Here is a 10,970-nt window from a genome sequence, read left to right on the forward strand (position 1 = left end):
AATGCCCTTAAACTAATAGATCGAATTGGTCCGTTATATACAACATTATTCAGACGACCCTAACCTAAGGGTCTTGTACGTCTTTTAAGGTCAAAAATGTTTTAATTGACTGTTACAATGTCCATTCAAATTCATGACGTATTGTATATTATAGTCACGTTGTGTCAAATGTCATTCAAATATAATCCCTCTTTAGAGTCCAATTTAACAATTTTTTTTAATTATATAAAATTTTATCGTATTTCAATTATGATCTAGTTGATACGGAATATTTTCTATTTAATTATAGGATGGTGCGGATTAACCTTCTGGGCTGCTAGTGATACTGTTCGCTTTGACACACTGGGACCTCACGGTTTTAAAAAATCTCATTAGCGAAGGGTGCTTAACCTCTTAAGAGGAGCATCACACTCTATCTCACTACTAATGTGAGATTGCTTTACAACACACCTTCCCAAGCCCACATCGCAGTAGAGGAAATTTTGCTGATAACGTGTTATAGGATGGTGTGGACCAGCCTTCTGGGCTGGTAGTGATACTGTCTGCTTGAATAACTTACGTGGGATTGCTTTACAACATATTTCTGACTATACAAATTTTTGTCGCAATTTTTATTTGTCGAAATAATTTCAATAGACAGCGAACCCTACTAACCAATTGAATTACATATGTACCCCTTATCCTAATTGTAAGTTAGTTGGTTCAATCATGATAAACGTGTACACATCTGGTCGTTTGTTTAGGTTTTAACATCGAATCACCTTGGGTACGACAAACATAATGAAAACGAGTAGGTGTCCTTTCTTGTCCTAACGAACCCTAATCAAGGGTATTTTCGTACTTTCCACAAACAGACTGTCGATAATCCTACTCTTGTTTTCATTAAATACAGATATTTAATGTCGTTTAGTGGTCCCATTGACGACAAAACTAACTTCTGGAACAAAGTAAAGAAATCTCTCTACCCCCTCGGAAACTCAATTATCTTTTCTTCCTTTTTCTATGATAAGTGGCAAATTCGTAATTAACCAATTTTTAAAAAGCTTAGATAAATATCGAACAACTTCTTTTGATCCAACGGTGGATATTCAACATTAGAGAAAAAAAGTAGTTAGATGTTTAATATTGTCTCCTACAAAAGCGCCGAGGTTTATTATGTATGTACAAAAATAAATCTCTGTTGTGCCGGTACAGAGAGAAACACATAAACAAAAAAAGAAAGTTTTGCTATAAAATCTTCAAAGCTCCGACAATGGCGTCTCTGAAAACCTGCAAGTTTTTTTTTTACAATGTCAGAGAATCTGAAAATCTTTGTTTCTTGTTTCTCTCTCTAAAACAGTGATTTGCTGTACTTTGATTACGATTTCTCTGATTTCTTCTTCTTTTATTACACTAAAAAGAAAAGAAAAACTATTGATTACCCCTGTGTTTTTTTTTAGGGTTTGATATCAAATAGTTGTAGTAGTGAAGTTACTTTCTCTCTCTAAAACTCTTTTTTAAATGAAGAGAAAGTTTGAATTGAATATGATATTACTGTTGTAGATCCGCTTATTTTGATGAAATTTCAGAAGTTCTGTACTTATTTTTTGGATCAGAGCTTTTTAAGATGGTGATGAGCTGTGAGCATTAGTTTTTTTTTTTTTTTGTGATATAAGCATGCTCTTGGAGAGATAAAGGAGATAGATTTCTAGAGAGAGAAAGTGAAAGTGAAAGAGTAGTCTTTTGAAACTACTACTTCGTTTGATTTCTTGGATATTTTAGGGGTTTTAGGTTTTCTCTAGTAACCTGTTTAAATGCTGGTTCAGATTTGTGAAGTAATCGCTTAAAGTTTTCAGTATAGAAGAAAATCAATGGCGGATCTTTTTCATAACTCTTCATCTTCATCTTCATCAGGAACAAGATTTCAAACTGCGATCTGGTCAGTTAAGCTAGCATTCCTTTTTATTGGAATCATCTCGACTTTTCTTGCTCTTAAACTTGCTATACCTTACTCTTTCTCTCTCTTCCTTTCTTTTTTACCTCGCATTTGGATCTCATTTCGGAGCTGGTTATCTCCTCCTTATCTTTATATTCTTGTAAATTTCATCATCATCGGCATCGCTGCTTCTTCTAGCTTCCAAAAAAAGCATTCTGAAAAGAAGAGTGAAGAAGATGATGAAGTAGAGAGAGAAACAGTTAAACAAGTAGAGAGAGAAACAGTGAAACAAGTAAAGAGAGAAATAGTGAAGCAAGTAGAGAGAGAAGCAGAAACTCCAAGACGGAAGTCTAGACAGACATCGCCGGCGAGCCACTCGAAGTCCGTTAAGTTTGTGTTAGAGTCCGGTAAGAAATCAGCTGAAAAACCGACCGTTTCGTCACCGGATACTTGCTCAGATACTTCTTGTTTAACGGAATCGAATGATACAGCTGTGATTCGCCGGAAATCAACCGAAAAGTCATACCGGCGAGTTGAAAAATCGGTGTCGATGGTGAGGGAAATCGGCGTTGCTGAGTCGAAGGAAGGCGACGATTCAATGGACGCGACTTGGCATTTGATTACTGAAGGACGCGGGAAACCACCGGCGAAGCATCTCACGAAGAGTGATACGTGGAACGTACCGGCCCGAGTGAGTGTACCCGACCCGGATCTAATTTCAACTCGGCGGGAATTCAGAAAATCGGATACGTTCAGCGACACGGCTTCTTCAGTCTCATCCGGGTCGGGTTCGTCACGTGGAAGTGGTGGGTTGAGAAGGGAAAACTCGTTGAGTCATGATGAGTTGAATCAGCGAGTTGAAATGTTTATTAAGAAATTCAAAAATGATATTAGACTTCAAAGACAAGAATCAGATAACCGTTATGTTGAGATGGTTAACCGAGGACGAGGTGTATACTAAACCCTAGAAAGTGAGAGAAATGGTAACAAAAGAACACACTTGTTCTTGAATCTTGAGTAGTTAGAGGTTTAAGATTCAACGGGTATGATCATCTGATGATAATTTGATAACACGTGGCATGAATTTGACGGTACTGATTCAATCCCACGGTTAGTATGAGTGAAATTGTTTCTAATAGTATTATGCTAATTACTACATTTTCTTAAGACACTTTACTGTTTAATTAGTTTATGTGTTTCTTAATTGGGTTTGTTTTGGGGGAGGATTTAGGGTTTGGAGTGATGACTAATTATATTTGTAATGGTTGATGTGTGTAAAGAAAAGAACTTGGAAGTCTAAAACCTTGGGTACATTATGAGAAATGAAAATGAAAGTTTATTTCCTAGGTATTAAATCTAACCCAAAGTCTGAATTAACATATTTGTTTTTGTTTAACTCGTTCGAATGTGTGATTTGGTTTGAATTTGAGTTCATTTGATCCGGACAATTCAGATGAACAGGAGTCACAATCATCACCTTATTGTTGGAATTATTATTATATGGTTGAAGCTCACTCACTTTTGTGGATTAATAACCCTTTACGGGATCGAATTATTCCTTCTTATTCAATGAATTGAGCTTCTTAAAGTTCAATTTCTTTAACCAAGTTGATGTACATAAGCAATTAAAGACTGTTTGATGTTGAGTTTAATTTGCAACTTGTGGGGTGCTTCACTGTTGAGTGGGGGAGTGTCTGCCGGCTTATTCTATCGACAACCTGATCGATCAAATCAACTTTCAGTGTTCTTTTGTTTGTTGACCAAGTGAAATATCCTAACCCCATCTAATCCGAAAACTAGTAGTCTAGTACCAGTGATACTTTTCGGAAAGAATAATCTATTGAACTCCAACAAACAGAAGAATCCAGCAGATTGCACAAGGCAACTCATTTTTATTTCATGTAGATATGACTTCATGTTTTATATTCTTAAAAGCGAACGGAATAGTGAATATCAATATGAATGATACGTTGGCTGGAGAGGCAGGTTTGGGGTTATTTTTTCGGTCATCCTATCACTGTTAGAATAATAAGAGTTTATTCCACAACTATTCCGAAAAACAAAAGATTTTATTCCATCATCCAGTTTCTGCAGCTACTTACTCAAAAACTTCATATTCCTTCTACTCCTAATCACTCTCAAGTCTCGTTATAATGGACGACCTCTTTCTATGTTTTTGAAGATAATTTGTTATGTCTTTTTTAAGATGGTTACAGAAGTCTCTACTATATCATTTGTTGTACATGACTGCACCGGTGTATGCATTGCAGGCAAATCCATCATACCATTCACTCGATCAATAGATGAAGGACGCTTTCGTGGCACTTACAACAGTACTTTGGGTCAAAGCTAATGAAATACTACAAAGGATTATCTTGGAAGGAGATTCCCAGAAAGCGATAGATCAACTAAAACAAGAAGCAATCTTAAGTTCATTGGACTTCCCACATTATATGTCATAGGCATGCCCATTTGGCTATAAGCACGAGCCACTTTCGAGCATCTTTGACTTCCAAAACCGGGCTCTGCATTTTTTTTTTAAATTCTGATATGTCATGGTCCGGTTCACCGTTCACGGAAGTGGGCGGGCGCCCACCTCACTTGGATATCCAGATCGGTCGAAGACGTTCTGTGGTGCCTGTGGCCAAATCAAAGGCGCCTGTGGAATTTCCGTTGGTCCGATCGTCAGCTAGTCTTTTGGCTCTATTTACTAGACTGTAAACTACAAGGGTATTGGGCTTAACAATTCTCGGCGTGCCTAAGAAACTCATATCCCATCCGCCCTCAAACCCTTTCATTAGCGATTTATTACTTCTTTGCTCTTCAACCCTATGGATGAACCTAAGATATTTTCGGAAAAAAAAGTCATCCTGTCTGAAGTATGAAGAAAAAACTTGTAAAGAAAAGGAACTTCGCCCAAACCAAAGTCAAAGGACGATAACGAACTTGCCTTATAGAATCCAAAATGCGGTCCTCATTATAGTTTAGATATAGTGGTACCTTGTTCTATCAAGATTTGTGGTACCAAAAAGAAAAGTATTGGTCTTTTTACCAAGAAAGAATGTGATAAAGAAATTGTTTACGTGGAAAAAATGAAGAGAAACATAAACATTGTTACTCTAATACGTGCATATGCAGATATGCTGTATCATAATCACCAATTAACCACACTTTTGTCGATAGAAAAAGAATAACCAGCACATTTTGCAATTTTATTTTCTTGACATCTTAATTAAAAATTGTGCTGTGACTAGGTTTGATGAGTCGATGACTACCGTAATTGTATTTCTTGTTTATTGTTCTCTTATCCTTATTAAACCACTCTATGGAACTTAACATTCTCTTTTCCCTTCTTTTTTCTTCCTATGCTAATATTTTTTTTTTCTCACTTGGTAGTGCCTATAAAATGTAATCATCTTCTTAGCTCAATATGTTGACCTAATGGGCTTTTGGAGCCCAGTATAGTGAAAACCTTATATAAACCCATTATTGACATGCTGACATATGAATTCCACTGTCTTCTTTTCCCAATGAAAATTTAGGAAGTTTATAAGTACCATATCTAAAGTTAGGGGACCATAAAAGAGTAGTATTTAACATCTTTAGGGCACTATCCAAAATGACTTTTGTATTAACCTATGGAATTATAAGAGTAAGTGATTCATCATAAGAAGAAAGAAATGGATATCATTAGAAGAGTTGATGAGTCTTTCTCAAGAAGTAAGAATTGAAGGAAACCCTCAACCTCAAAAACCCTAAAACACCATTATTGTGTATTTTGAAGTTGGGACCCTAGACACTTTCAACACAACTACTACTACTTTTTTTTCATCCTACTTTTGTTCACTATTATCACTTTTTTTCTTCAATCAATTATAGAATACACATGGGGTCTTTCCTTAGATCTCTATGAACTTAAATATCTATTCACCTTTCTGGTTCTTCACATGTTATGTAAGGTAGTAGGACAGGTACATAAGTTTCTTATTTTTCTTTTTCTCTTTATTTTTTATAATAAAAAATTGGATAAAGGAAAAAGAAAAATAAGAACCAAAAAGGAATAACAAAAAATGGTTATAAACACTATTGGAAATGCTAAATGTAGAATTATTTCACCCTTTGTCTTACATTGTTTACTATACGAGGTAAATACTGATTGACGAGATGCCTTAGTCGTGAGACAATCAAGTCATTTATTATCTGATATAGTAAATAGTGATTTTAATGATGTAATTTCGTGTATTTGTAGTATAAATAAACATTGTTTTCATGATAATGTACTGAAAATTTATTTTTAGATCTCCTATAATTGACTTGTTTTAAAGTATTTTGAGAAGCTCAAAATGGTTTAAGTTGGAAAGTAGTTTTTTTTAGCCAAAATAGTCTCTATCTCCAACCAAACCAAAAGATGAAACTCTTCAATAAAAAGTGAGGAAGGAAAGACTATTTAAAAATAGTATAGAAAAATTAACTTTTGTAAGTTAATGGGACGTCTTATCCGATAATAACGAGACATAAACACTTTTGTCTGCAATGATAAAAAAAACAACTAATTTGCATATAAAAGATGATTAACTATATAAAATTAGGTTGAAATTTCATATAGCGTGGGGGTGAAAACAAGACTTTATTGTTTCAAATATAAGGCCTTCTACATTTAAGCTTCGTGGAGAATATCTACTATTTAGGATTTCAATTATGTATTTCCTTCACCCAGAATTCTCGATGTGCAAATCCTAAGAAAAATAATTCAACAATTTAACACACTAGTTAGACAAATTATACTAAAATTTGATCAAAATGAAGATGATTTTTATTAACGGTTGAGATCTAGACTTGTATAAGTGAACTGAATTGTTTGGTCAAAAACTTGTTCATATAGTTGTTGGTTGGGTAAGTAGGTACCTAGATGGTCTGATTCAAATTGAGTAATGATTTGAATATTACTTTTTTTTTTTTTTTTTTGTTGAACTTTTTTTTTGTTGTTGAACTGATTTGAATATTACTTAATAAAATGAAGTTGGACAATATATGTATCTTTGGGAAATTGATGGAGATGATCTAGAGAAAGATAAGAAATTGTTATTTAAAGCCATGCAAATGTTTGTTAGTTTATCTGTCAATCTATCTTTGTTTAATAGGGTTGTTTGTCTCTCACTAGATTAGGGTTTGGGTGTTTTGATATGGGAATATCAAATATGAAAACTTTAAATTATTAGAGAGAAATATTCCAAATGTCAGAGGGTTTTATGCATATTGCTGATTTTCTAAGTTAACTTACCAATGAAATGTCTTTTTGGTGTGACTTGAGTTTGATGATTTTTTATAGCTTTATTAATTATTATACAACCACATATACAACCACAACAACAGTTTTTTTAGGTTATTTCTCAAATGACTCCCAACTTTGTGACCAGCTTCCTGCTTGGCCCATTAGATTAACAAAAATACTTATATGATATCGTTTTTCAGTTATCTTTAACTTTCCGTTACTCTCTCTCCTCCCTCTCTTTTTCTCTCTCTGCCAAGTCACCCAACATCATCTGTTATGCCACCTCATTATCTTCTCCGGCAGGTGGTCGCAGGTCGGCGACCTTCAAAACAAAAACTTTTTTTTCTCTTCTTCTTCCTCTCTCTCTTCTGTTTTCTCTCTCCTATTTTCTCTCTTCTTCTTCTTCTTCTTCCTCTCTCTCTCTTTCTCTCTTCTTCTTCCTCTCTCTCTCTCTCTTCCCCTCTCTTCTGTTATAGTGCCTTTGTAATGACCATTGTAGTCAGTATTCAAAAAAAGAAATGATACGTGTTGTTTGATACAAAAAGCAAGGTGAGGTGAGGTTGTAGTAATTCGACAGATATAGTGCTCATCACATCATATCAATGTATCAATGCTTTTGTAATGACCATTGTAGTCAGTATTCAAAAAAGAAAAAATGATACGTGTTGTTTGACACAGAAAACAAGGTGAGGTGAGGTTGTAGTAATTCGACCGTTATAGTGTTTATCACATTATATTAATGTATTAATATATTTGTAATGACCATTGTAGTCAGTATTTAAAAAAGAAAATGATTCGTGTTGTTAGGACACAAAAAACAAGGTGAGGTGAGGTTGATTATATTACACGTCTAGCTCTAGGGTTTGGAAGGATGTCATGGGCTCTCATCCATATTACTTGGTGATGCTTGAACCGACCAAAATAAAGACATAATATGGTGTTGTTCAGCTGTCCATCCACCCAATGATTTTCTACTTTCACAAACGTCAAAATTAAATCTCAACCGTCTATTTGTTGACTATTTCTTTAACCCCGTGCCCTCTTTTATGGACCCACAAAATCTGGTTAGGTCGACCACACACATGTGCTTGGCTGTGACTTCCTTGGCCGGATAAATAGAAAAGTTCATTTTTTTTGTTGAAAGATAAGAAAAGTTCATATACTAATGTTATTTTATTCATTGGTGAGTCATCCTATAGAAATTCTTAACAAATTATATATTATTAAAATTTCTAAAAAAGAATGATTTTTGGTTATTGTGATACATATAGAGCTAGAGCTTGGAAAAGTGAGAGAATCCTAAATTAGTTATGGAAATTCGAAATCTTTTCGTTATAGTCTACCGACACTCGAAATTCTGAGAAATAAGTTCAATTTGACCGATCCGATTAAACAAACGGGTCGAACTATGGTATTTTCATCCTGTCTTGACTCTTGATTAGTTAGATTGATGTGGTGCTATGTGTTTGCTAATTAGAAAAAACTTTATGATGCACTTTTTATGCAATTAATGAGAAAAGTTGTATTCTAAGTCAATAAGTGAGAAAGTAATTTTTAGATTTGAACTTAAAATTAAGTCGAAAGTCAAACAAAATCCTAAACTGTGTGTATTTTGGGTTAAACATAGTTAAATTTGAGTCAGATTTAGTCAAAGTAACCTACTAAAAAATCATAGTCACGCACTTAATTTATCACATTGAAAAAACCACAACATCTTTTGCGTTTTTCGTAAATTGGACTTTGTTTCTTTATAAATTCCTAACCCCCACGGTACATATTTCTATACTGTCTAATCGGCTTCCAGAGACCCCATTGTGGGTGACAAAAGGATGGGTCTTGAGCTTTGTTGGTAAATCAGACCGTATGAAATCCCCCCCCCCCTCCCCCCCCCCCCCCCCCCACAAGTAGTCTAGTACGCCCAATAACCTTAGTGGTCACTAAATCTTATGGTCCGCCAAATCCGATCCAGTGAGAGTAAATTTGCAGTCACCCAGTCCAACCCGATTCCCACCCTTTACTGACAGAAAAATCTTGAGGAGAAAACTTAGCGGATTTGTTTTTCAGTAATCCTAATAGAAGCTCAAAAGGCTCTTAGTAGATGTACTCAATTTCAGAGAGATCTCGATCTTTGAGTAATCTTTGATGATCATAGTATATATTGAAAACTTACATGTATAATTTATATAAGTGATCTAATACTAATGTATCAAGTAACCCCACATGATCACATGAAGATCTTTCAAATTAGTAGTGAGAAGCTACATCTATATAAAGATACTTGATTGTTCACTTCATCATATATACCCACATAATTATGATTGATCATAGATACTGGAAGCATATAAAGTGAAACCAAAGTTATAATCATTTGGTCCACATTAATTAAACATAATTATGAACATAAAATGAACTTGATTAATGATGGATATATGGTTTATGGGATGGTTTATTAATTCTGCATGTTAGCCATCAAACATTCAACCCAAGGATCACAAAAAAGTTGTACACTTAAAAAGGACTACAAGTCAACTCCCATAGGAAATCTTTATTAAATTAAGTACAAACAAATAGATAATATTAAGGTTAAGGGCTTAAGGCCCGCCCCTACTTATCATTTACATTAAATCTTATTAAGGAAATAATTTGTTTAGGTCCCCCCAAGTCTTTGTAATAATAGAACCATAATAGAAAAAATGAGTGAAAAACCCAAAAATCTAGACCCTAATAAGAAAAAACCCACTCAAAAATAATAATGTCAAAAAAACCCATTTTTTTAACATTTTTCAAAATGTTCACAACATATGTAATTATGTTGTTAACAAGGCAACATATTTTTTTCATAATTCCATTTTTACCCTTATATGTTGACAACATATATCATTGTGTTGTTATAAAATGTTGACAATATCTATAATAATGTCCCGACTTATTATAAAATGTTGGCGTCATATATAATTATGTTCTTAACAACATATATAATGTATTAGTCAAAATATTATTTGTTCGTTAACGGATTTGTTAAATACAAAGGATAATATGCATAACATTTTAATTTTTGTAGAGTACAAATAAAAAATGCTTTAGTCTTTATATTTATGTCGAAAGCAAAACAGAAAATGCGAAAACCATTTATTTTTTCACAAGACAAATCGAAAAATGTTGTAGCCAAAATGTTTGTGTTTGTTTGTCTATGTAAAATGCAAAAGAAAAAAATGCGAAATATTTTGGCAAAACAATGTCTAAGCAAAAACGAATTTGTTCAAAAATTTACAAATTGTTGAGACAAACTAAGATTTGTTCAGAAATTTACAAAATTGTCGAGAGCAAACCAAGAATTGTTCAGAAATGTTCAGAACGCTGATTTGGGCGGAAATTTTCATTTTGGAGGGTAAAATTGTATTTTTACTTACTGGGTTTTTTCCTCATTATTATTTAGTATTGGGCCTGATTCTCTTTAACTTCCCCATTTTGGGCCTTATAATTACCAGCCCTAACTAATAACCAAGTACTCTATAAATTAAAGGATCTAAAAGGTCATTCACTTTGAATGGCTTTTGGGTGAATGGTTGATTGGCATATCACACCATATCGGACCTAATGTGTTCCAATATGACCGTTTTTTCCTTTTTTTTATCTTTGATTTAGACTCATGGATATCAGACAAGGTCTTAGATACGATTTGTAAAGTCTGAGTCACGATCTAGATTTTGACATAGTTCAATCTAGGTAAGCTTTGTATCGACAATATGATGTCCCCTAATCTCAACCTCTTTACAACCACTG

General features: G+C 34.0%; 1 protein-coding gene across 1 annotated transcript; it reads left to right on the plus strand.

The window, feature by feature from the left end:
- Positions 1–1,164: 1,164 nt before the first annotated feature.
- On the plus strand, positions 1,165–3,270 carry LOC147563833 (uncharacterized). The gene has a single exon (XM_086641106.1). It carries the CDS (start codon positions 1,851–1,853, stop codon positions 2,874–2,876), a length of 1,026 nt encoding a protein of 341 aa, XP_086497232.1. The 5' UTR covers positions 1,165–1,850; the 3' UTR covers positions 2,877–3,270.
- The last annotated feature ends 7,700 nt before the right edge of the window (positions 3,271–10,970 follow it).

The sequence above is a fragment of the Eschscholzia californica genome, unplaced genomic scaffold (genome assembly GCF_041429995.1).
Source record: "Eschscholzia californica isolate CP2 unplaced genomic scaffold, dmEscCali1.0.p SCAF_1, whole genome shotgun sequence".
Taxonomy (NCBI): domain Eukaryota; kingdom Viridiplantae; phylum Streptophyta; class Magnoliopsida; order Ranunculales; family Papaveraceae; genus Eschscholzia; species Eschscholzia californica.

Coding starts and splice junctions, on each gene's coding strand:
- LOC147563833 (XM_086641106.1), top strand. CDS start 1,851: ATGGCGGATCTTTTTCATAACTCTTCATCTTCATCTTCATCAGGAACA.